The 25,989-nt window shown below is 55.6% G+C and overlaps 1 protein-coding gene across 1 annotated transcript in view; it reads right to left on the reverse strand.

Moving 5' to 3' along the window:
• Positions 1 to 532: 532 nt before the first annotated feature.
• LOC100934717 (pericentrin) overlaps positions 533 to 25,989 on the reverse strand; it is an 84,928-nt gene continuing 59,471 nt past the window's right edge. The window contains 16 exon segments of the mRNA XM_031968292.1: positions 533 to 889; positions 2,395 to 2,485; positions 2,487 to 3,082; positions 3,190 to 3,340; positions 4,468 to 4,690; positions 4,808 to 5,003; positions 5,094 to 5,264; positions 5,493 to 5,690; positions 8,478 to 8,644; positions 8,898 to 9,000; positions 9,899 to 10,798; positions 12,092 to 12,283; positions 13,527 to 14,492; positions 15,895 to 15,987; positions 22,147 to 22,299; positions 23,506 to 23,679. Coding sequence (XP_031824152.1) covers positions 629 to 889; positions 2,395 to 2,485; positions 2,487 to 3,082; positions 3,190 to 3,340; positions 4,468 to 4,690; positions 4,808 to 5,003; positions 5,094 to 5,264; positions 5,493 to 5,690; positions 8,478 to 8,644; positions 8,898 to 9,000; positions 9,899 to 10,798; positions 12,092 to 12,283; positions 13,527 to 14,492; positions 15,895 to 15,987; positions 22,147 to 22,299; positions 23,506 to 23,679 — 4,635 coding nt within the window. The 3' untranslated portion in view covers positions 533 to 628.

Consider the following 25,989-nt stretch of genomic DNA (forward strand, 5'->3'; position numbering starts at 1 on the left):
CTCCGTCATGCTTATTTGAGAGGCCTTTTCAGGGGACAACTGGGATGTAAAAGGCCGCCAGAAGCCATGAAAAGAACAATGAGAAGGAGACCCTAAACTGCAGTGGCCTCGGGGTCTGTGGGGTGCGGCCCCGGAGGGAGGCTCCAGCCCGGACTCTCAACTAGCCTCGGCCTCGCCCCGATATTCCCCTCAACACACACCATGGTAGCAACGACACTTTGTTGTCCCAGTCCTCCTTTCATTCATTCACTGCTGAACAAATGCTCGAACCCTGAGCACTGGGTGGTCACTGGCTTTTAGAGCACAGTAATCAAGGCGGGGTGGGGATGGTGGTAGGAGAGGGGTCAGCCCTCCAGGTCCCTGCCCTGGCCCAGTGAGGACATCGGCCGCAGCATCCGTCCTGAGAGCCGAGGACGGGCCCAGGGTGACCCACCCCTCTGGGCCCCTGGAGGGAAGAATCTGGAGGTCGGGGAAGCAGAGAGGGCCCTGCTCTACCAGCTCCAGCGCTCAGGGCCAGTGGGACTGCAGTCATGTGACACAGAAATGCCACGTATGGATGGATATGGCAATGCACCAGGAAGCTCCCAACCCCTGCCCCTCCGTCACAAATGGCCGCTCCGTTCCGGGCCTACCTGTTAACGGTTTGGTTCATGAAGCCGGTCAGAAGCCCGAGGGCGTGCAGCAGCTGCTGCCGGACGTTCTCAAGCGGTTCCTGGTGCTCCTGCAGCTTCTCCGCGTCGGGGGGTAGGGCCACCCCCGGCCCGGCCTCCTGCCAGGTCCGGCTAACCGCGAAGCCCTTGTCCTTCTCGAGCTCGGTGATGGTCTGCTGCAGCTGCTGGATTTTGTGCTCATCTCGCTGACGCTGCAGCTCCAACTCGCGCTGCCAGCCCTCGAAGCACAAGAGCACAGAGGCGCCACGTCACCCACGCGCTCGCCAAGCATTCCGACTCCGCCCACCCCCTCGGCAGACCCCCAGCAAACGGGCCAGGCTGGCTCCCCTCCTGTGCTGGGGGACCCTCAGTGACAGAGGGACTCCCAGAGGGAGGGGGGGGCATCCCAGGGCCGGGGACAGCCTGGGCAAGGGCCAACACAGGAAGGGGAGAGGCTGAAGCGCTGAGGGAGAAGGGCTTGCCATGGCAAGGGAAGGAGAGGCCAAGGCCTGAGCTTTGGGAAGACGGCCTGGCCGGGGGCTCCCACAGGCAGACCCTGGAGCTGCCTCAGGCCAGTCTCTCATCAGCCACCACCGCACCAAGTGCAAAGAACTCCAGTGAGGGAATGGGCTAACGCCCTCCTTTCTACCCTGCGTGGCGGAAAACTCGCCCAGCAACAATGGGAAAAATGCCCAGGAGCCAAGGCCGGTTTCTGGAGCCGGAACAAGCACGAGTGACCTTATTTACCGAGACCTCTGAGACATGGAGCTTGACCCTCGCCCCCCGAACCCGGCTGAGGGGGCAGCAGCTCCCATTTTTCTGTTCCTCATAGTTAAGGGCCCACATAAGAACTCAGTCCATGTGGGTAAATAGGGCCCCTGCCTCTCGCTTGCCGCTGGGCCCTTCAGGCCCTGAGCCCACTGGGCTGGACTGAGAGCAGAATTGACATCCTTCTCTCCCAAGATCCCAGCTGATCCTGACCCATCTCAGCACGGGCCTCTGCTCATGAGGCAGCCCTAGCCTCGGTCCAGCTTCTCGGTCCCCCTCTGTAGCGCTCCTCGTGCCGTTCTGCTGGAACCTCACCTCCCCCTCCAGTGTCTCCCCCTCTGCACCCCTCTCATCTCGGCCACCTCCCACGGCCCCAGGACCACAGCCCATAATTCCTGGGCTTCCTGCCCAGAGGTCTCCAGGGCGAGGACCAAAGGGCTTTCTCCTTGTGTCTCTAAGCTGCTGCCCACAATGGCTCCCCTCCCAGCTCCCATGGGCACTTTGTTATCAGAGCCCAGGCCCGGTCCTCCTCGGAGCTCGTCCATGTCCTCCCCTGCCCCGTGCCCACTTGTGGGTCTCTCCTCATTGAGCAGACCGTCCCACTCCACCCTCCCAGCCATCGTCCCCGCCGCCTCTCCTCTCCAGAGCTGCCGTCCCCCATCTTCGCTTCCCCCGGCTCTCCTCACTGTGCCTCGTTCTGTGGCCCCCTCCAATCCATCCTCCATCAAGCACCAGAAGGATCTCTCTCATGCCTCAGCCCTTCTACCAACTCTGACCGCCCTGGGCCTCCAGCCTAAAGACCCGGCCCTGAGATAGCTTCTCCCTGGCCCCCCAGATGCCGCTGCCTCTGGAGCCTCGGCCCCCCAGCCCCACCCGACCGCCTCATCTCTATCGGGCCCCTGCAACAGCGCAGGGCCGTGAGCGCAGGAGATGCGCCCCCCGAGAGGAGGTCGGCCCGGGCCTCCGGGCGTCTCACCAGCCTCTCCTTCTCCTTCTTGCCTCTCTTGCCCTTCTCCTCCTCCGCTTGCACCTCGTGCCTCCTCTCCTTGTCCCTCCTGGCCTCCTTGCCCGGCCTCGTCCTTCAGCCGGCTCTGCAGCTGCTCTAGCTCGGCCTGCAGCCTGCCCTGCTTGGCCCTCTCCTCGTCCACGTAGCAGAGCAGCTCCTGCTTCTGCTTCTGGAGGGCGTCCGCCGAGGCCTGCAGCCGCCCACTCACCTCTTTCTCCTTCTTCATCTCCTCACAGTGCATCTGTACCTCCAGCTCGAGCTGCTTCTGGGCGGCCAGGCCCTGGCGGCGGGCCTCGTCCAGCAGGGCCTGCAGCTCGGCGCCGCGCGCCTTCTCCTCCTTCAGCTTGCGTACGAAGGCGTGCTGCAGCTGGGCCTCCTTCTGGGAGCTCGCCTCGCCGGCCCGCTTGCTTAGCTGCTCCGTGACCAGGCGCTCGTGGCTCAGGGCCTCGCCAAGTTCGGCCGAGCGGGCCCTCTCCGCCTCCAGGCTGCGCTGGAGCTCACCCACCTGGCTGCGCTCCTGGCACAGGAGCGCCTCACAGCGGGAGTACTCGATCTGGAGCTCCTTCTTCAGGTTGTCCTTCTCGGCCTGCTCGTGCTGGAGGCTCACCACCAGCTGCCCGTTCTGGCTGCGCTGCTGCTCCAGAGACGCCTGCAGCTCCTGCATGGGGAGGGGAAGGGGCCCCTGCAGCCAGGCCCACGGGCCACAGGTGCATGCCCAGGGCCCGTCCCCACGCCCACCCCGGGCCCATCCCCCTGGGGACCCACCTCGACAGCCTTGGACCTCAGCTCGTCCTTCTGCACGCTCTGCCGCCGCTCCTCTTCCAGCAGCACCTGCAGCTCAGCCACCTTCTGCTTCTCGGCCTGCAGCCCGTCCAGGGCAGACGCCAGATCTTCCTCTCTGCTGCCCAGCACAGATCTGCGCAGAGAGAGGGGCTCCGCAACAGGGCCCGACAAGGTGTCACTCGCGTAGGAGGAGCCCCAGGAGCGGCCAGTCCAAAGCTGGGCCAAGCCGGAGAGAGCAGCCGCGGCCACTGGGCCCTCTGGCCCCAGGCCCTCCCCCTGCTCCAGAACCCCTCCCTGACTTCTACAAGCCCCCAGACCTTGATCCCAAGATGACGTTTGTCCCTCATGTGGCCCGGCTCCCTTCTGCTCTCCCATTCCTCCCGATTTCTCCTAATTCTCAGACCCTCAAAGACCCATTAGGAAGATGCTGTGGCAGCTGGTGACTGGGAGCCCCCTGTGGCCCGCCTGGCCCGGGCCCGCCCAACCTTGGTCTTAGGCCAACTCTTGAAGGTTGCCAATTGGTCCCCTCTGGACCACCCCTGGTTCCTGCCCTGGACACTACAGGGGCCTCCGGCCTCACCTCCCACTGGACTGGGCATGTGATTCTGCCTAAAGGGAGGTCTCTGGGTCAGCACCGGACGCCCCGTTGGGGTCGCGCCAGCCTTTCCTCCAGTAGCCCCGGCACACACCCCGGCCTTGGGAAGCGGCTCTGAAGTCCATGCCATCCCCAGCTGCTCCCCTCTCTGGCCCCTCCCCCTGGGGCTGCTGGGCAGCTGTGACTTCCAGCTGCAGGGGAGCTCAGGCACTACCCAGGGCTACCCAGGCTACATTCCCCCCTCTGGAGCCAAGGAGGCTGGCGAGCCTGTGGCCTCCGGGGGGCTCCTGCCTCTACCTCCCCGCCTGTCTCCAGCCCGGGCTTTCCTAATGCCCGACTGCATCTCTGGGTGGGTGGGGTCAGTTCCCAGCCCATCTCCTCCTATGCTCTTTACTGTCTCCTTTCTAGATGCTCCTGTTTGGGCACAGACTCCCAAGTCTCCCGAGCTGCCCTCCTGTTCATTCATCCTAGATGCCCCAGCACACTTCCCGAGGGCGCCCAATGTACCCCCAACTGAGTGCCGCCCCCCACCCGGCTACATCACTCCGATGCCAGCCCTCGCTCCCTCCACAGCTGCCGAGTCCTACTGATTTCACATGAGCCGAGGGAGCCACCCAAGGGTCAGGCGGAGGGGCCAGCCCTGCCCTGCCGTCCCACGCCCGTACCTCAGGTGGGCAATGTCCTTGTGGGCGTCTCTCAGGGACTGGGAAACGGCCTCCTTGTCCCGCCTGCACTCCTCCATCTGCGCCGTGAGTCCCTGGGCTGCGCTCTGCGCCGCCAGCAGCAGCTTCTGAGTTTCTATGCCCTTCTCTTGCTCAATGGTCAGAGTCTTCTGCAGATCGCCCACCAGCCCTTTCTCTTGCTCCACTTTATACTCCAGTAACTCGACTAGGGGGAGGAGCGGGGCAGAAGGGCCTGGGTTACCCAGTGAGCGCAGCGGCCGTGGCCCTCCCTGCCCGCCTCCCTGCCCGCCTCCCCACCTGCGGCCCGCCCCACCCCCGTTACTTTGCCTCCGGAACTGGTACTCCTGTTTGCTGCCATGGTCCTCGACGTTGGTGAGGGCCTCGTAGAGCTGCTGCAGCTTCTCCTGGTTCTGCAGGTGGGTCATGCGCAGCTGGGCCCGCAGGGCCTGGATCTCAGACAGCAGGCTGCTCCGGTCACTCAGATGCAGGTTTTCCAACGTTCTCTTCTGCAGCTCCCCCTGGGGGAGGAGCCGGAGCACACTGAGCACCAGGGACCCTGCGGGCGGACCACAGGGGGGAGGGGGCCACCTGCCAACCCCCGCCACTACCTGCTCCTTGACGACATCCTCCAGCTTCTCCAGCAGGGACCGCTCGTCTCCAGACTCCAGATTGCAGAGCTTCGACTGCAGCTCTACTTTGAGCACGTGGCGCTCCTTTTCCAGGACCTCTTGGACCGCCTGCAGAAATTCTCCCCAGTCAAAGACTGGGTCCGAAGGTTCCTTCACGACGAAACAGACCCAGGAGTGTGGTCACAAGACGGCTCCCCTTGGTGGCCGGCCCGCCCCTGCCTGACCAGCTGGGATCCACCCCCAAGCCTCCCGACCCCCATGGCTCCATCTTCAGGACCTTGGGCGGAGCCCCATGGGGAGGGGGCTCTTGGGGAGCAGGGATGGGCTCCTCTGTGGAAGGGCACCCCCACCCCCACCCTGGTGCCCACCCCTGCTGACCTTGTCCCCAGCTCGGGACGACACCTGGGAGAGGTGCTCTTTGAGGGCCTGCACGGCCTCCAGCAGGCCCTGCCTCTCCTTCTGAAAGCAGTCCGGGGGGGTGCGCAGCCGGTCGCTGCCCTGATCCGGGACAGAAGCTTCAGCTTCGGATAAGACCAGGATCTGCTGGCTCTCATCACAGACCATCTTCAGGAGCGCCTGGGGGCCGAACGGGGGAGGGGACGGCCTCAGAGGTCGGGCAGCGACTCGGCTGCCCAGGGAGCGGCTGCAGCCAGAGCCTCCCCGAGGGTGCTGCCCAGAGTGGGCGGGGAGGGCGCTGGTCCCGCCTGCCTGGGCGCTGGCATCCCCCCTTCTCTCCACCCTTCCCTCCTCACGGCTGAGGAGCCACTCAGAGGCAGCAGGTCCGAGTGACTGCGGCCTTCGCCACGCTCGCCCTTCCCGAGCTTGCTCGACGCGTGCTCTCCCCAGGCCGTTCCCACTCCACTGTGACCACCTCCCTTTAGTCTCTGCTCATCTTCCCGCCTCCAGCCTCTGTCCCTTCAAAGGGACCTTGTGGAAGCTTTGGCCTGAGCCAACTCCCGGCATGACCTCAAATGCAGCCTGAGTGTGTACGAAGCAGCTGCGGCTGCAAGCAATCGAGCACTGGGCCTGGGGTCTGGAGGCGGCCTCGATGCTGTCTGCCCGTGGCCTGGGCTAGCCGCCCACCTCTGCCGTGCCCCGCAGACCCCAGAGGCACCTCCTGGGGCTGTCATGAGGATCAAATGTGATCCTCCGGGCAGGGTACTTAGCCTGGCACACAGCAGGCGCTCTCCAAGTGCCGCCTCCTCGCTCCCAGGTGGACGTTCCATTGTCTCAGACGCAGTCCAGGCTCGCGCCAAGCTCTCTCTGTAGCCCTCGAACACACACTGCAGCCCCGAGGCCCACAGCTCTTCTTCGCCCGCAGCCACGGGGCCTTGGGTGGCACAGCCCGCCATCGGAGTCTCTGCTCGGGCATCCTGGCACATCCCCCCGCCCCCTTGCCTGGGCCCTCTCTCCTCGTCCCCTGTGCTCCCTGCCCCCTGCTGCGTCAGGTCCAGCGCGGGGATAAGTTCTGAGGACACAGGGACCCCCCCAGGGGAGCCGGACCTTCTCTGGGGTGAGACAGGAAGCCAGGCTCCTGACTCTGTGGTCAGTTCTCAACGGCCACGACTCTCATTACTGTTACATGACACATGGCACCGTGGGCTCGGACCTTTGCCAGTTAAAGACACAACAGGCCATGGTGCCATTTGGGTGCAGCCAGTCTGAGCATCCTGACCTTTGGGGGTCACTCGACACGGCCACCCGACAGCCGTGTCCCAATGCAGGCTGCTAAAGGTTTTATGAAGCATTAGGTCCTGGGGTCCCATGACCAGTTTTTTTTTGGGGGTCAGCTCGCCAAGCACATCAGAAGCTGCAGCGAGAGCTCGGGCTGGGCATCCACACCCAGGCAGAAGCCTCTGCCCGTTCTGACTGCCAGGCCCAAAGGGGATGGCCATCTTGTTTCTCTCCCGTTTGGGCCTGCCACGCCAATGACCCTCCGAGAGCCTCCTCCCCTCTGGGCATCCCACCGAGAACCTGACGGGTGGCAAGGTGCCTCTGGGTCCTCCGAGCCGGGCCTGGCCCTGCTGACGGCATGATGCCCACCACCGCCCGGTTCGTCACTGACTAGAGCTGGCGGGCACCAAACACCCAGCCAAATGCTTCTGGCAGCAGCCATCCGGCTCCTCTGTCAGCCTTGCCCCCGCCGAGCTCCTTAGTATGTTCTGAAACTCCCCTTCTCAGCAGGAATCCTTCCCCCCCATCCAGAACCTAGCCCCCTCCTCTAGGCACAAGGCCAGAGCCATTCTCTGCCCCCTGTCCTCCGTCTGCCCCTTCTTCCTTCCCCTAATGTCGCAGCCAAGGCCCCCTGTTCCCCCAGGACCTCCCAGCCTGAAGCAGTCTCTTCTTTCTGAGAACTCTACAAGCCTGGTCTCACCTCCCTTAGGGCAATGAGCTCGTGACACTTTGGAGGAGAGGGTCTGGGGGTCAGCTGGGCAGGGGGCACAGGGGGATAAAGCCCAGGGGCTGCCCCTCTACCTCCTCTCCTTCTGTCCTCGCTTCCCACCAACATTCTCTCCATAGTCCCTGTCAATGAGCAGGAAGCGCCACGTGGACGGCACTCCGGCTCTCTCAGACCGGGAAGGCCCTGCCTGGAGGACCAAAGGGCCTGTGTCTTATCACACCCCTTGGGTCTCTCAGCCTCCCTGCAGAGGCTGCTCTGGGTTGGCCAGGCAACAAAATGAAGCCACGGCTTCTGTGTTTCACAGGCCCTGTGCTTGGCCAAAAGGCTCCCCCTCCTCCCGGGCTGCACAGGGAACCTAATGGGGGGGGAGGAGGGTGTGTCTGCACTGCTCCGCCTCCATCTGCCACCACCCAGGGCATTCAGGGCGGGGCGTTTCACAGGCCAAGCTAAGTCGGGATGCTGACAACGTGCCGGCCAAGAACGAGAAGCCCAGAAACCTGCGCCTGCTCTGGGCCCGCCTCGGAGCTGTGGGCGGGCATTGAGGGCCCCGGGGCCAGGACCCCTGCACCTGGGTGTGTCCCTAGTCCCCCACTCCTCCCCCCAAAACCTGCCTGGCCTCAGCCGGACCCCTGACTCTTCACTCTCCACTACTGCTCCTCTAGGTGACTCTAAGGTTGCCATCAACTCAGCAGCTGGCACTGCACTGCTTGCCACCAAGGAGGGAGAGGGACACCCTGTCCCCTCACCACTGAAGACAGGGGGGGCAGGGGAGGTGGTTTCCTTCTGGCTCCCGGGGGGCTCCCCCAACTCTAGCCGCTTTCCCCAATTTGTTTTTGTGGGGGCCGAAACTTGGCCACTGTGGAAAGATACTCGATATGGCGCCCAACACGAGGCCCTTCGGCCTTAACTCCAAGCCTGGCCCCGGAGTCCGGGCCACATTCCTGAACCCTGTGGGGGATTACCTTCATCTGCTTGGACTGCATTTCTAATTTATCCTTCATTGGTTTGAAAGGCCTTTGAACCATTCCAGATTTCTGAGCTTTGTGAAGATGAGCTACAGGGCGAGAGGGTGGAGGTCCCGAGCGGTACGAATCCTGCTTTAGTTTGTCTGGAAACTCAGAAATCCGACCTAAACGGGAACACAAATGGGAGTTCAAAGCGACCCCGAACGGTTTCTCAAGCAAGCCCAGGCTGTGGGGGCCAACTCCTTGGGAGCAGGAGGCAAAGAGGGGCCCCTGAGCCAATGAGAAGGACTCTGCTGGGGGGGCCCGAGGGTGGGGGGGGTGCCAATCACACAACTCCAGTCAAGGGGAAGGAGAGCTTGTGAACGCCGGCGAGGACCACGCCTGATCCCCCTCCCCACCCCCTACCTCCCAACTCACTGATGTCATCACCAAGGCCGTCCCCTTCTGAGCCGGGTGTTTTGGACTGTCGGCCTTCTTGCAGATCCTTTGGTGTTAGGATGATGTCCTGAACATCTTTTTCCTATCCAAAAGAGGAACATTTCCCATCTCTCCCTAGGCTGCTCCCTGGTAACCCCCCATGCTAGTAAGCGCTTCCTGGCCTGGGAGATGAAGTCCTAAGTCTCATCAGAAAACCAAGAGCCCTGACCTGGGAAAAGACAAACCATCCCTACTGGACAGTGAGTAGCGCTCGATAGCAGCTGAGTGGAATCCAAGAGCGCCGTTCAAAGTGACAGAGAGGTCGGGATTGCGGCACCTCGGGGACCCTCCGCGCCACTGAGAGAAGGAGCCGGGATGGGCCGGGCCCCTTCTCCCCACGAGCCTGGTGTGAGGGACACCCTACGAGCAGCCCCTGCTGCTCTCCCCAACTTGCACACCAAAGCCCCGTGCTTGACGAATACCTCGGCCCCTCAGGCTTCCCTCCCTCCTTCACTCCTGACCCTTGGAGCGTGACCAGCCTGGATCAGACACAGCAATGCCTTAGGACCAAAATCCCCCCAGAAGACAAGAAGTGGGGGTTGACCTGCAGAAAGTGAGTCTTGCCCACACAGCGTGCTGACCCCTGGGCTCTGAGCTATTATTCAAAAGCTGCTCTCATGACCTTTGGCCGGGAGGTGAACTAATAATGGGGGAGGTCTGGGACAGCTGGGCAGGAGAGGGACAACACATTTCCATGGGAACATGTTGAAGTCACACTATCTGAGGACACCAGACCTCAGGTTTCATTGATTCCCGGGAAGTCCCGGGTGAGGATATTCCCTCTCCCAATGCCCATTACCTTCCCTGCAGCGCCCCAGTCCTAAAGCATCCCTGGGGGCGATGGGCAGGGAAAGGGCCCAAGGCCAACTTCACCCCTCTGTACTTTGGGCCACAGAAATGGCTCAAAGGAGAACCAGAGGGAGAACAAAGCAGGCACCTACCAAAATTCTGCTCTTGAGGTCCTGGCCGGCATCGGGCTGTGACTTGTCCTTACAGGCCGGAGGGCTGGCTGCCAGCCCCGGGAGAGCAGGCAAGCCCAAGTAGCCTGAGGAGTCCGGCAGAGCCAAGGAGCGCCAGGCGGCTTCGGGGCTCTGCAGGCCGGCGGTGTGCGAAAGGGGCGTCAGGTGGAAGCTGGGCAGGCTCTCCAGCGTGGAGTCTCTGCGGACCAGCTCTGGGGAGCCCAGGGAGGAGGCGTCCGTGTCCAGGATCGTGTCCCGGAAATGCTCCACAGTCTCCAGGGCATCTGTGTCAACCTGTGACCCGTTCTCGGTGCTGCCATCCCAAGGAGAGCCCTGGGCGGACTCTTGGCTCGGCTCCCTGGAAAACCTGCCTCCATCTGGAGGGGGCGAGTCCCGGCTTTTCACCTGCCCCGGGACATTCGAAGCGGCCACTCGCTCTTCGAAGTAGCAGCTCTCGGGAGTTAGGGGCTCGGCATAGTCTGGGTCTCCCCTCGGGCTGCTCGGGAAAGAGTCCGGGCTCTGGTCAAACTGGAATTGGCGTCTGCCCCATCCCGGAGAAGCGTGACTTTTCGCATCGTCAGCCAAGTCCCACAACTGACAGACACTGCCGCATTCTGGCCCTGGCGAGGCGGGAGAGCCCAAGTCCGTGGCCGACCGGCCCTGAGCGCTCCGTGAGAGCCGCCCGTGAGGTCTCTGGGAGGGACTCGTCAGCGCAGCACGCTCCAACGGTCCCGGCAGGTGCAGCTGCTTCCCGCCGTCGGCATCTCTGTCTACGGAGGATATGGACTTGATCAGGCGATGGAGCTTCTCCAGAATGTGCCTCACTTGGGTCATCAGGTCTCCTTTGTGCAGCTGATCCCCCTCCATCGGCTTCTGCTGAATCTGCGGTTGGACAAAGGCAGGTGTTACTAAGCAGCGGGACCCAGGAGGGCTCGGCTCCCACGAACACTGGCGAAGGCCCTTCTACTTCCAACCCTCCCGGGACTGGAGCCCTAGTCCCAGCCCTCTTGACCAGCTTCTTTAGGAGAGGAGACCGGAGTGAGAAAGCCTTCAGAAGGAGGGGCGGCTTTCTCAAGCCCCAAGAGGCCACTAGGTGGGGGCTCGGCTGTGTGCCCACCCCAGATCTGGCCGCAAGGAAAGCTGTGAGCTCCCGGAGGCGGGAAGGGCTTCGGAGAGGGACCGGGCAGGCCAAGAAACGTGGCCAGCGTGGCCTTTCCCACGAGGACAGAGCAAGGAGGAGGGAAAGGACAGGTGCAGACAGAGCAAGGGAAGAAGGCTGGGCGGAGGTCGCCTGCAGGAGGAAAACGTTCTCTTCTGACTCATTCCCCTCTAATGGCAAAGGTTTCTTGCTTTGTGCTTCCTTGGCTGAACTTCTCATTTTCCCTAAAACTAACTGTTCCTTTGGCCTCTTTGTGCTAGTTTATCCAGTCTGTTGACAGGAGTTGTTTCCTTCGTTCCATTCCGGTTCTGCCCTAGGCCCACCCCACCCACACCCCCCGTGGTGACCGTTCCTAGGACTTCCCCTGACGTGACTCTGGCTCGCGATCAGAAGGTCCGTCCGCTGTGTGTCCCCCTGCCTGATGCTCGTCTTAGCTGTTCTGCTCTTTAATTGGGGTGGGGAGGGGCTCTCACGAGCGGTCGGATTCCCCAGATCCGGCCCATCCTGCCCTGTGGCCTGCGCCCTGAGCCGCCCCACCCAGACCATCACCCTGTACCCCTTAACTCGCCGGCTCTGTATTCTCACTACTCAGGCACCCCCAACTGGTCACCTCCAGCCTGCCCTCATTCATCTGCCGGGTCATGGAACCCTACTTCTGACAGTGACCCAGAATTCACCTGGACAAAACCCACAAGGAATCACAGCGGATCGAGCAGGTTCTGGGTAGAGAGAGCTCCGAGTCTGGAGTCAGGAAGACCAGAATTCAAATCTGGCCTCAGACACTCAGCCTGTGTGGCCCTGGGCCCCGGCCTTTCCTGCCTCGGTTCCCTCAACTGTCAAATGCTGGGAGTCACAATGGCCCCTACCTCGCAGGGCTGCTGTGATGCCTGAATGAGGCATTTGTGAAATACTCAGCCCGGGGCTGGCACACACGAGGCATCGAGCAGAGCCTGCTCTGACCTGCCCCCCACCCCGGGCCAGCTGAGGAAGGGCCCCTGAGGCCTTGCCTAAGGTACCTTCAGGGCTCCTAAAAGCTGGCTGCCGTGCTCTTTACTCAGCGGCATCCTCTTTTTCATAAAGAGGAGTTCGGACTCCAGCTGTTTCTGACAGACCGTCAGGACCGAGATCACACTTTCCCTCCTCTGGATACCTGCCTCCTTGCGGATTGCCAGGCCTTTGGGGGTGAAGGCCGCCTCCTCAACTAGACTCTAAAATAAACATGAAAATGGACACTGAGGGGGGGAGGGAACTCTCCCGCATCAGGGGTCCGGACACAAGAGGAGCTGGGCCAAGACACGGCCCTCAGGGTGAGTCAGCCGGGCAGAAGTTCTAGGCTTTGGCCACATACTCTGGCTGCAGGACCCACACGTCCTTTCCCGGGGTTTTACTCCCGGGGCTGCTCCACTCCTCCCCCTCCCAAAATGCAGCCGGCCACTCCTGGACTCAGCCAGAGGGCGCAGACTAAGCAGCCGCCACGTGTCCGGAGTAACCGAATCACGGGAAACAGCGATCTGTCTCCCAGCAGGGAGAGCCGGCCTTACGACCAAGTGTTCTATGCCCCCAGTTGCTAAGCGGGGGAGGAGGGACTTTGCAAAAGAAAGGCTTGTGGGAGAAGGGAGAACATGTATGTCCCAGGTTCAGGCTGCACCTGCACTGTCCGAGAACTCCCCTCCTAGCCAGTCAGAGCACAGATGTGGGCCCTGGCGCGGAGCTGGTGACTGAACGGCTCTGGCCCCGGCCGCCTTTTACACTCACAGCTGAAAAGCTACTTCTCAGAAAAAATTAGCAATTTTCAACACGTTTCTTTTTTAGAGAAAATACTTTTAAAAATTGAAAGAAAGAACAAAAGCTTCTGGCTAAGAAACTGGCTGAGAGCGTGAGCAAAGGCAAACACCACTTCCAAGTGCGCAGCAGATTCAGCTGGACATGCGCCGCCTTGTGCTGAGCTAAAGCTGAAGGCCCCCGCCCCCCTCACTGCTATGGGGGGAAGCTGAGGGGTCGGGGAGGAGGGGGTGAACCAGGGGAGCACCCCTTCCAAAAACCACAGGCTCTGGCAGGACCTCTTAGGCCCTGCTTCAAGTAAAGACGACTGCCCGGCCCTAAAGGGGCCCCATGTCCCCTGCCCCCAGCCCACCTGACCCAAAGGAAGCCCAGAGCAGGCCTGGCCTGAAGCTACATCCCTGATCCTCTGAGCCTCAGGGGGCTCCCCGCCCTGAAAGCCCCAGCCTTTTCCCAGTGCACAGAGAAAGAGAAGGCAGGAAAGCATGAGAGAAGCAGCAATGGCAGGAAGAAAGAGTGGCTAGAGCCCTGAGGGCAGGCCTGGCCCACCTGTCACCTCAGGCAAGCCGAGAACTGTGGAAATGGAAAAAAGGCTCCCTGAGAAGAGATCTCAAAGCCCGGCGCCTCACGCCCCCTTTCTGGGTACACTCTTTCTTCTCAAACCCTGCATACCCAGCCATCACCACACTGCCCCTTGGTAGCAGCAGCCAGCTGCCACGGCCTGGCCGCCTGACCATGCGCTTCCTCCGTGCTGGCTCCTTGAGCGACCCGATTGCTCCAATGTGCCTCGTGAGCGGGAGCTCCGGACAGAAGCCGCCTGGGGGCCCGCGCTCCGTGTGTGCCAAGAGCATCTGCTCCCTTCAGGTGCTTCTGGATCTGTACTTGACATTGGGGCCCGCAGGCCTGGTGCTGATCAAGTGCCACCTGGTAGGTGACCAGCTTCCGGCTGAGGGCCTGAAGCTTCAGGTTCAGGCCGACACACTGAGTCCGAAGCATCTGCAGCTCGGGAGGCTCCCCGGAGCCCCACGCCCTCTTGCCCTCCAGGTCCCTCTTCAGGTGCGAGCAGGCCGATGCCAGGGCGCGCAGCTCGGCCAAGAAGGCGCCCCTCTCCTCGGTCAGAGCGTCGGCCTCGGCTTCCTTCTCGAGGAAGGCAGCCTGCCAGTGCTGGGCCTGCGAGGCCACCCTCTTGGCCTCCGCCTCCTTCAGAGACAGCTGGTGGCTCAGCAGGCCCAGCCGCTCAGTGGAAGCCACGCGGACGCTCTGCAGGTCCCGCTCGAGGGCTTCCACCCGCAGCTGGCACTGGCTCTCCTTCTCCCGCAGGGCGTCCCGCAGCTGCTCCACATGAGGGTCCGGCTCCCTCGCTCCCTCATCGAGCGCGGTGGCCCGAAAGGAGAAGAGGCCCTTCTGGAGCTCTCGCTGCAGATTCTCGGGCTGTGAGCTGTCTGAGTCGCCCTGGCTGTCGCTGACTTCGTGAACCACAGGCCCCAGGAGGGAGAGTTCCTGCTGAAGCTTCTCAATGACTTCGTGCAGCTGCTCGGCCTCTTCCAGCTTCTCCTTTCGTAATCGTTCTTGGTTCTCACGCAAATTTTCAATGACAGCTTTTAGCTCCTCTATTTCAGAGCTTCTATCGTCCATCACCTAAGTGAGAAGCAAATGGCACAGGCCAGTTACGGACAGAAAGGGGCAGGACTCCTTCCTCTAGGATCATGGGTTTCTAAGCAACTCGAAAGAGCTGTTCAGTTCCATGAGAGTCTGAGGAAAAAGAGCGTAAGGAGGAGGAGGTGGAAGCTGCGAGAAAGGCCAAAAGAGAGTAAGGAGGAGGTGGAGGCTACGAGAAAGGCAAAGAGAGAGTAAGGAGGAGGTGGAGGCCAAGAAGGAGTAAGGAAGAAGTGGAGGCCAAGAAAGGCCAAGAGAGACCAAGGAGGAGACTGCAAGAAAGACCAAAAGAGAGTAAGGAGGAGGTGGAGGCTACGAGAAAGGCAAAGAGAGAGTAAGGAGGAGGTGGAGGCCAAGAAGGAGTAAGGAGGAAGTGGAGGCCAAGAAAGGCCAAGAGAGACCAAGAAGGAGGAGGTGAAGGCTGCGAGAAAGGCCAAAAGAAAGTAATGAGTAGGTAGAGGTCAAGAAAGGCCAAAAAAGAGCAAGGAGGAGGAGGCGGAGGCTATAAGAAAGGCCAAGAGAGAGTAAGGAGGAGAGGTGGAGGCTGCAAGAAAGGCCAAGAAAGAGTAAGAAAGAGGAGGAGGAAGGAGGCTCAGGGTCCTCCAGAGGTACGCTGCCTGTGGTAAGGAGGCAAGACTAGGAGCAAGGAGAAGGTGAGGGGCAGCGGAAGGATGAGAGGACAGTGAGAGAGCAAGGGGAAAGACACATACACGACCCCTCCAACCTCACAGAAAGGGGGCCAACGGAAATTTTGATGGGTCACTTCTGGCTTTGCAGAGTCAGAAAGGGGACAAAGAGGAGGTGCTCAGAGGCATTCTGAGCTCCATGTGGCCGGGACGGGGCTCCTCGCCCTCACCGAGAAGTGAGAAGCAGAAATGGCGCCCAGGGACCAAGAGAGGGGGTCTGGACTGGAAGGGGTTTCGGGTGGTCTGACCACACGCCATCAGGTCCTGTTAAGAGAACCTTTGTGATGAAATGATCCCGGCTGGGGTGGCCAGAGCAGGCAGGCAATACTGCCAAAGCCCACTGCAAGCGATAAAGGCCTCGAAAGGAGTGATTACAAGACATTAGTGAATGTGGAATTGCAGCAGGAAGGATGCAAGTCTCCTGGGGGGGGGGGCGGGCAGGGGAAGGGATCCTCCTTCTTCCCATCCGCCACCCCAGATACGTAGGGGCTTGGAGGAGGCAGGGACGGCAGTGACCACAGGCCAAGCCACGGGGCTTGCTTGGAGGATTCCACGGGCCAGAAGACCAGGGTGCCCCATCTCTGCAGCCTCGCTGCCCAGGGCCCCCAATCCCAGGAGCCCTGCTGGGCCGGCAGAAGCAGCCGCTCTCAGGGAGGAGACTGCAGACTGGAAAGGAGCAGGACGAAAAAGGGCATCACCTTGAGCTCCACGGTATGCTCTACCTCGTGCTGCCTTCCCTTAATCTGCTCATTCAAAGAGACAATCTCCTGTTCTCTGTTTTGTAGAAACGCCTGTGAAAATCAAAGACAGAACTGTTGGGGCATCTTAAACAGCAAACTTTAGGGAAGGGTCGAGACATGACGGACTCTCCAGTGGCTCCTGGCAGCGCCTGTGCGAAGAGTCCTAAGGTACTTTAGCCCCAGGCCAACAAAATGGTGACTCTGGCACTGGGGCAGACCTGGACCATCTGGTGGTCTGCATAAAGAACATCCCGTCACAGATGCTGGGAAGGCCACACGGCCCTCGGGGCACACTCACATCGGCTCTCTGATCTGCCTGGGACCCTTCCTCAATCAAGGCCCGGGAAGAGTTTCTCTCAAGAAGTTCTGACTTAGCGCAAGACTAAGGCCTGGTGCTGACACCTCCTGGGTGCCCTCTACCCACTCTGAGCAGCCGCCCATTGCCTCACTTCTCACATGCTCGCAGTTCCCAGCTTGCTTTGGGGTATTTGACTGTAAGTCCTTGAAGGCAAGGACTGAATTTGTATCCCCAGAGCTTAGCACAGTGCCTGGAACCCAGGACCCAGTAAATACTGAAGAAATGCCGACTGGTGACTGCCGTATGTTTCAGGCCAACGTGCTATCTTAAAGGCAATTATTACACACTTTAATAAATTCTTCGCCTCGATAAAACGAATTCAGATTTGTCACTGAAATAGATCATTTTCCCCAACAGATTTATTCTTCCTTAGAATCACAAAGATGACTGTAAAATACCCTTCTACAAAGACACTTCTGGTAAAAACAGTCCAGACTTCTGAAGCCCCCAAGTTTCGGTCCGTTCTGTATCCTTGAGAGACATGAAAATAGCAGCAAAAAAGTGACATGACCCATGATGCGATACTCACTCAAAGGGGCTCATCCTCCCAACCATGGGCTTAGAAAGAAAATCACGGACCACGTCTGCTTTGGAAATGTTTTAGAAGCATACTGCAGCCTGCTCTAACTACTAATTACTAACTCCCACGCCCCAATCCTCCTCCCCAACACATATACTTACTCCTTTAAACACAAAACATCTCAGGAAATTAATTCTCTCTAATTCATGGTCTTAAATTTTTTTTTTTCCAATAATAGCTTTTTTTTATTTTCCAAATCCATGCAAAGATAGTCTTCCACATTCACCCTTGCAAAACCTTGTGTTCCAAATTTTTCTCCGTCCCTTCCCCTCACCCTCTCCTTCCCTTCCCTTGACTGCAAGTAATCTAATATAGGTTAAACATGTGCAATTCTTCTATACATATTTCCGCATTTATCATACTACACAAGAAAAAAAAGATCAAAAAGGAAAAAAAAAATGAGAGGGGAAAAAAAAGCAAGCAAACAACAACCAAAAAGGGAAAATACTCTGCTGTGATCTCTACTTGGTCCCCACAGTCCCTTCTCTGGGTGAAGTTGGCTCCCTCCATCCCAAGTCTATTGGAATTAGCCTGAATCAGCTCAAGGTTGAAAAGAGCCACTGGACTCGAGTCTCAAGTACAACTAAAAGCTCACAGCAGAACACTGAAATTAGTGCATCCAATTCATGTTATCGATCTTAACCACCGACCTAGATTCTGATTATGGGAAAGATAACAATAGAAACACAATTGTATCATTTCAAAAATGGCACTTCCTCCAGTACAAGAAACTTAAATTACTCGGTTTCTCGATGTTTGGAGGCTAAGAGCTGAATCCAAAAGGAGATTTGTTTTTCAGGGTTTGAGTTAAGGATCATTTGTGAATGATTTCACCTGTATCAGATTCATCCAAAAGAATACACAGAAAGGTATGACAGTCCAGAAGGTGGCCTTCAGGGCCTCTTCTGTAAATGAAGGGGTAGGAAGAGACAAGCTAGACCAGCGCCAGAGAACTGGCGGACAGACGGCAGAAACCAAGGCCCAGGTACTGTTTCCTCACCCAAGCGGAAGAGAGAACAAAAGGAGCTAACAGGGAATGGCAACACGAAGATAAAGGAACCAGTTCCTGACCTAAATGAGCTACATGGGGCATCGTGGAACAAGGATGCCGGTCGGCCGATTAAGTGCCTACTGTGTGTCAGGGGCTGAGCTAAGGGCGAGGAAGACAAAAAGAGGCAAAAGATGGTCCCTGCCCTTAAGCTCCTGCTGGAAAGGGGAAGACTATGCCCAAGCAAGCTCTCCACAGGACAAACAGGAAGTCATCAACAGACGGAAGGCAACGTCAGCGGGATTTAGCAGAGGGAGAACATTCCAAGAAGGGGGGACGCCCAAAGACAATGGCCAGAGTAGAGAGATAAGAGGGTCTTGTTGCCGGAACAGCCAGGAGGCTGAGAGTCCTGGATCCAAGAGAATCCTTAAGGAGATTGAAAAGGGAGGAAGGGGCAGGAGATGAAGGGTAAATACCAGGTAGAGGAAGGACAAAGGGGAGTGGGCCAGGGAGTGAATGAGGCAGGTATGGAAGGGCTGCCTGGCAGCAGCAAGGGCCCAGTGAAGGCTGGACTGCAAACTACCACCAGGTGAAATCTCTGGAAGGCAGCGAGGGGCAAGAGCACCGACAGGACAGGACAGGACAGGACACCAGCATTTTCCTGATTTTCAAAAGAGGGAAGACGATTGGGGCAGCCAGTCGGCTCTACTTCCTGCAAAATTAAGGGTTTGCTATCTACGTCTACGAGCTTCCCAAAGGCAGAGGCCACTTTTGTGTTGTCTTTGGCCTCTGGCGGGGGTTTAGCGTCAGACAGAGAACTAGTCCTTAATCAGGGTTTGTCGAATGATTACTGGCAGCCCTGGGGCCCATCTTTCAGGAAAGTGCCTGGCCAAGTTGGCCATGTTGGCTTGGGGGCCAAGATGAAGATGCCGAGAGCTAAATCAGAGCACAATTCGGTAGATGTGGAGTCAGTACACTGGCCAGAGCAGCAACAGCTGCTGCTTTGCTCTCAAACCAAAAAGGCGTTCTCTCTCCTCAGTCTACCCCGACCTAAGAGCTCTTCCCTGGAGATGCTCAGTGTGCTCCTGTCAGCACTCCCCCCGCCCCCCCAGCTTTCCCCCATCTTGCCTCAGGGCCTCCATCTCCTCCCCTTCCTCCCTCTCAAGCCCATAGCTTAACACTTGCTTTCCAATCTCACTGTCCAACAGGATCCCCTCCAAGAACAGCCTCCATATCATAGTTACAACATCTGATGACCTCTCAGTTCTTAGCCATTATCATTTGACACTAGTGACCACCTTGTCTCCAGTGGGTCTTCCCTGGGCTCTCTCCTGGTACCAAACAGACCACTACTCCTCAGGCTCCTGGAGATTTCTAGGTGGTGCCGAGGGCAGAGTGCCCTTACTTGCAGTCAGAACAACCCAAGTTCCAAGCCCATTCCAGACATATCTCCTGGCTTCTGGGTCACTTCTCTATGCGTCATCACCTGAGGATCCCACATGCTCACGTATTTATCAGACTTTGTCAACACTGTGGTCGCTGTCCTTGATTAGGTCCTGCCTTCTCCGTCTGTTCTCTCATTAGCTCCCATGATTCTCTAAGTTCTGGGCCCATAACTCTTCCCTAACTCAGGAATCCCTTTCTTGTTTTCTTCTCCTGGGAAGCCTGGGAGCAGCTCAAGTGCTGAACATTCCACAGAGGCCTTGGTCTTTGCCCCCCATCCTCCGTCCCACAAACACATCTGCCCCTCCCCCAGATCTCCCAATTCTGACAGTTCAGAGTCCAGTTTTACTCCACCTTCTCCCTCCCAAGCCTTCTCTACCTTCAGGCACCCTCACCATGACTCTTCCAGGAGCCACTCTCCCTCTATAAAGAGGGGGGGGTCAGCCATGAAAATCCACAAGAATCTCCCTGGGTCTGGCATGGACAATGGGAAGTGAATGAGAAAGGTTCAAGACAATTCCAAAGTATTCAGGAGGGAAAATGCTATCATCTATTTCCAAGAAAGGACTAGTGGTCTGAAGGCAAACTGATGAAGCCCAGGTTTCTTATTTGGGGAGGAGCTCTGGTTACTCTCTCAAAGCATGACAAAAATGAGAATGTTTCACATGACTGAGCGTGCGTGACCTACATCAAATTGTTGGCTGTAATGGGGAGAGGGATATGGGGGGACGAAGGGAGGCAGACAATTGGGACTTAAAATACAAATGCTAAAACCCGCTTTTGCGTCTAACTGAAAAAATAAACCAAAACACAAAATAGCTTTTAGAAAGAGTTGTGCACGTAGCTGTGGCCACTAATGTCTCCTGAGAGACATCAAGACTGAAGCATGGTGAAGAACTAGGGAGGGGACAGACTCCACCTGGAACCAGGTTCAGTTCCAGGAGCCACCTTTTAGTAAAGACGCTGGAATGTCCAAAGAAAGGTCATAGTGAAAGCCCTCCAGTTCACGTCATCTGGGGACTGGTTGGAAGAATAGGAGATGCTTAGAAGAGTAAGTCCCATAAACTTGGTTACTTGGGAAGGAACTGAGAACTGTCTTTAAGGATCTGCAGGATGATCACATGGAAGATGCAACAAGATCTACCCAAGAATAAAAGGCAGAAGCTACAAAGACACAAATGCAGGACAGGTGAAGGATGAGCATTCGAACTATGATCCTTCCTCCCTGCATGCTCCATTCTCAGAGCCAGAAGCAGAATCAGAGAGACTATGGGTGAGCTTTCCTTGGAGCAAAAGCAGAAGCCGGCAGGGCCTCGGCAGGAATGGATGAAGACGGCCAGAAGAAGAGGCTCCTGTGGCAGGGTGGATTTCGCCAAGTATTCCAAGGCCCATCCCAAGGGGAGTAGACTGGACAAGAGGGCCAGATGGTACAAACCATGCCCAAAGGGCAATCAAACTGTGTATTCCCAGCAGTGTCCCTACTGGGCCTGTGTCCCAAAGAGATCATAAAAAAATGATGAGAAAAGGACCCACATGTGCAATATGTTTGTGGCAGCCCTTTTTATAGTGGCAAAGAACTGGAAACTGAGTGGATGCCCATCAGCGGGGGGATGGCTGACTAAGTTATGGCGCATGAAAGTTATGGAATATTATTGTTCTGAAAGAAACCAATAGCAAGATGATTTCAGAGAGGCCTGGAGAGACTGACAGGAACTGATGCTAAGGGAAGTGAGCCAAACCAGATCACTGGACAAGGCAAGATTATGTGATGATCAACTCTGATGGACGGGGACCTCTTCAACCATGAGGTAATTCAGGCCAGTTCCAATAGACTTGGGAAGGAGAGAGCCATTTACCTCCAGAGAGAGACTGCGGGAACTGAGTGTGGATCCCAACATAAGTATCGTCACCTTTTTTGTTGTTTCATTGCTTGTTTTTTTTCCTCATTCTTTCCCCTTTTTGATGTGATTTTCCTTGGGCAGCAAGATAAATGTGGAAATGTTTCCAAGAACCGCACATATTTAACTCATATTGGATAATTTGCTGTTCATGAGAGGGAGAAAAATATGGAACACAAGGTTTTGCAAGGGTAAAGGTTGAAAACTATCTTGGCATGTATTCTGAAAAATAAAAAGCTATCAGTATTTTTTTTACTCTCCAAGAGAGGAAGCAGCGCACTCCCCACCAGAGGCTTGGGAGGAAGATTCTTGCTCTAGGTGGAGTCTAATTAGACAGCTGCTCAGGTTCCTGAACTCCGAGCCTCTGAGAGTCTCAAATGCTCCGGAGGCAGCGGCTAAAAACGTAGTCCAAAAAGAGAATTCTACCCTAAGCAGGCTCTCACTTCCTGGATCCCCACACGCCGACTACCAGTGGCCCTCAAGACAACAATACGCAGACAGGATGGCAGGCCCAAGAGCACATGTTCCTGAAGAAGCTTCCGACAGCTGCCCTCCCTCCCCAGGCAACATCTGTCCCCCAGGGGCTGTGATCATTCTCTCCCTGCTACATGCCCAACTTGGCACATGCTCACACTGTCACTCTCCCACATCTGCCCAGACCCGGATGTCTAGGGCCACATTCTCAGGCAGCAGTTACCCGGCTCATCAAATCCACACTATATAAAGCTGACAAAGCACCGAACTCGGAACACCCCAGGGAGATCGGCATGGTCTAGGAAGATGCCTGATCACAGACTCCCCCACAGATGTCAAAGCCAGTGTGCCCTAGGGCCACACCATGCCTACCACCCACCCCTGGAGGCCCCCGGCCAACACAAAACCAGGGCACAGGGCAAAGCCCGGCCAAGCCAAGGTCCGGTACAAAGGGCCTTTCTTAGGTTACCTTTAAGTCGGTATTTTCTGCAGAAAGCTCTTGGATGCTGGCATTGAACTGGCTGTTCTGCAGAGCTAATTCTAAGTTTAGCTGAAGGATTTCATTATTTTTACTTGTCAACTTGTCCTTAAGTTGTTCTAGTTCTTCCTCCAAGCTCAGAACCTAGAACAGAAGCAAAGCATAGCACTTATGTCAGAAAACTGTACTTGGATATAGAGAAGGCTCATTATTCTGTTAATGGCTTATTGGAGGAACACAGAAACACCATCAATGCCCTGCAGACAAAGATTTCAACTAAAGAAAGTCATCGGGACTCTTTTGACCAGAATGCTGCCCCCGCCAGTCTCCCATCCTGGCCCCTCTCATCCCCCCTCTACCCATCCCACCACACAGGCCTCCTCTCATCTCCACAGCCCTACCCTTGTCCCAAATAGTGTCAGCACTTTTGTGTGTTATACATCACAAGTTCTGCCACACCTAACAATGAGAACAATTCTGCAATCTGACTCCTTAAGAACATCCCAGGAGCCATTATAAGGAATTTTCCAGAGTTACGCCCAATCTTTCTTTTTTCAGTTTTTCTATTTGATTTTCTTTTTCCCAGTTCCATGTAAAACAATTTTAAACATTTGCTTTTAAAACTTTTAAGTTCTAGATTCTTTCCCTTCCTCCCTCTCCAGTCCCCAGCCCTCACATTAAGAAAGCACATGTGAAATGATGCAAAATAATTTCCATAACATCATGTTGAGAAAGAAAACATAGACCCACCCCCTGCGAAAAAAATACAGTAAAAAATTTATGCCTCCATCTTTATTCAGACACAATCACCTCTTTCTCTGGATGTGGACTGCATTTTTCATCATCAAGTCCTTTGGTGCAGTCTTAGATCACTGTACCGCTGAGAATAGCAAAGCCACTCACAATTGATCACCCGCCAACATTGCCATTACTTTGCACACGGGACATTTGACTTTGCTTGTGAAGGACTTTCCAGGTTTTTATGAGAGCATCCTGCTCTTTGTTTCCCATAAAACAACATATTGCATCACCATCACACCCCACAACTTAGGCCCTTGGTGGGCATCCCCTCCATTTCCAATTCTTTGCCCTGAGAAGAGTGTTGCTACAAATGTTTTTGTGCATGTGGGTCCTTTCCTTTTTTTTTTTTTTTTAAATCTTCTGGATACGGGCCTAGTAGTGGTACTGTTAGGTCAACTGCTAGGTTGATAGCCCCTGGGGCACAGTTCCAAACTGCTCGGCAGAATGGCTTAATTGGGAACGCCCAATCATCAATGAGGCTGGGAATGCAGGAGGCCTCAGGAGATCAAGCGGGGTGAAGGATGCCGGGGGCCACCTGCCTGGGCTTACCTGCTTCTCTTTCAACAGCAGAGCTGCCTGTTCCGCCTCCAACTGCTCCTTAAGATCATCCCCATTTGGGCTTCCTTGGGCAGGTGTCAAATGTTTCGCTTCATCTAATTTTGACTGTAATGAGGAAATCTGGATCAGGTTGTTCATCTGCTGCTCCTGCAAGGCCTCTCTGTCCTGACAAAGAAGGAGGCAGGTGGGGGCGGGGTCACAAAAATCGTCCAAGACAGCTGAGTGATTCATCTGGACCCCCAGCGAAAAAGCACAATGAGGATCAACCAGTCACTACTCCCTTCCTACCAGCATCAAATCCAGGGGGGGCTGGAGAAAAAATGTCCCAAGTCTATCATTCGAACAGGTCAGGCAAGGGAGTATCACCAATAATGGAGGTCAAACCCCCTCAAACAGAAATTATGTTGGGAAGAATTCTGTTAAGATTTGCTGGGAAAACAGAAAAGGATATTTTGCAATTGTTCAAAATGGACACGGGAGGCAGAAATTGAGGCAGAAAGAGGCTATAGGAAAGGGGAGAAGTTTTTAACCAAACAAAGGATGGATGGGGGTGGTTATAAATGATAAAGAGATCACTGGGAGCACATGGAATTGAAACTTTTGCACAAACAAAATCGGTGAATCTAGGATAAGAAGGGAAGGAGTACAACAGAACGAAAAATGTTTTTATCAATTTCTCAGATAAGAGTTTGATATGCAAAATATAAACATGTGTATGTATATGTACACACACACACATACACACACACACACGAAAAGCAATTCCCCAATAGATGAATGGTCAAAAAACAAACAATGTAGAGCAATTTTTTTGTATTTTCAGATTTTTATAAAAAGGCATGTTATGTATAGGACTGCTTGCCATCTGGAGGAGGGGGTGGAGGGAGGGAGGGGGAAAATCAGAACAGAAGTGAGTGCAGGGGATAATGTTGTAAAAAATTACCCAGACATGGGTTCTGGCAATAAAAAAGTTATTAAAAAAAAAAAAAAAAAAGGCATGTTAATTGGTTTTACTGATTATTTCTATTTTTCCTCTTTCCCCCCCTTTAAAAATATGGTTATATGCCATGGCTTTCCAAGAAGGAAGAGAGATAAAGCAGGAAAACTGAGCAATATATAAATAATCAATTCATTAATACTTACTGAATTCCTACCATGTGCCAGGTGCTGTGCTAAATATTGATACAAAAAGAGACAAAAAACAGTCCCTGTCCTCAAAAAAGGTCATGATCCAGTGGGGATGGGGGGGATGCAACATCAAATAAATATATATAAAACAAGCTTTATACAGGATAAATAGGAAATAAATCCCAGAGGGAAGACTCTGGAATTAAAAGGAGCTGGAAAAGACTACTTGTAGAAAGTGGGACTTGAAGGAAGCCAAGAAGGTCAATAAGTAGAGAGCTTCCCGGGCACGGACTATGGCCAGAGAAAATGCTTGGAGCTGAGAAATGGAGAATCTTGTGTGAGGAAGAGCCAGGAGGCCAAGGTCACTGAGTCAAAGAGGACAAAGTGGAGAGGAAGATGTGATAATAAGACTGGACAGGCCTTTGTTTTTGATCTTGGAGGCAACAGAAAGCAACTCGGTTTATTTAGGGGAGACCTGATCAATAGCTATCAATATAAAAATTATGTTTTTTAAGTAGCATTTTAGTTTAAATGTGTAGGTTTTCTTATTTCAGTCTCCCAACAGTATGAGTATGAGCAGCCACAATTTACAGAAGAGAAAACTGAGGCTCCGAGAGGTCTAGGGACTTGCCTACGGAGACTCCCAAACCTGGCCTTAAGATGCACTTTCTTCTCTCTCTATCATGGGACGGGGCTTCCATCATTGATCTAATTGAACCCTTTATACTCAACTTCACTATATATACTTTTAAGAAACAATGAATTCTAGAAAATCATTTTTAAAAACCTACATTATATGAGTATAAAATCATCACGTGTATGTGTACGTATACACACACACACACACACACACACACACCCCCCAATCACTGCCTATAATTTCATCTGTCGAGTGCATGCATATAGTCACATCATTCCCTGAAAGAGTAAGTGAGATTTATAACTCTAATCAGATGCACGTGTAAGAGGATCAATTTAATTAGGAAACCAGGACCAATTAAATTGTGAGCACTGATTAATCTAGAAGCAGGAACAAGGCCCCAGATGACAACATAGGATGCTGCTGGAGTCCAAAGTGAGCTCTAGTGTGTCATCAACATGCACTCCATGGGCCGGAATACTCCAACAGGAAGAGGAAAAGGAATTCCATTCTAAATGTTTTTAACAGAAGACTGGCTCCCGACACTGTCACCAATCAACTCAGCTCTAAATGGCAATATGCGTCCGACTTTAGTTCTTTAAATCTTCAAAATTTCTAAAAAGAAGAATCCTAGATTTCTTCATTTCTCTATGCCTGAAATTGGAGGTCAACAACTGGCTAGCGGTCTAAGAAAAGGCCATTGGCCA

The sequence above is a fragment of the Sarcophilus harrisii genome, chromosome 4, assembly GCF_902635505.1.
Source record: "Sarcophilus harrisii chromosome 4, mSarHar1.11, whole genome shotgun sequence".
Taxonomy (NCBI): Eukaryota; Metazoa; Chordata; class Mammalia; order Dasyuromorphia; family Dasyuridae; genus Sarcophilus; species Sarcophilus harrisii.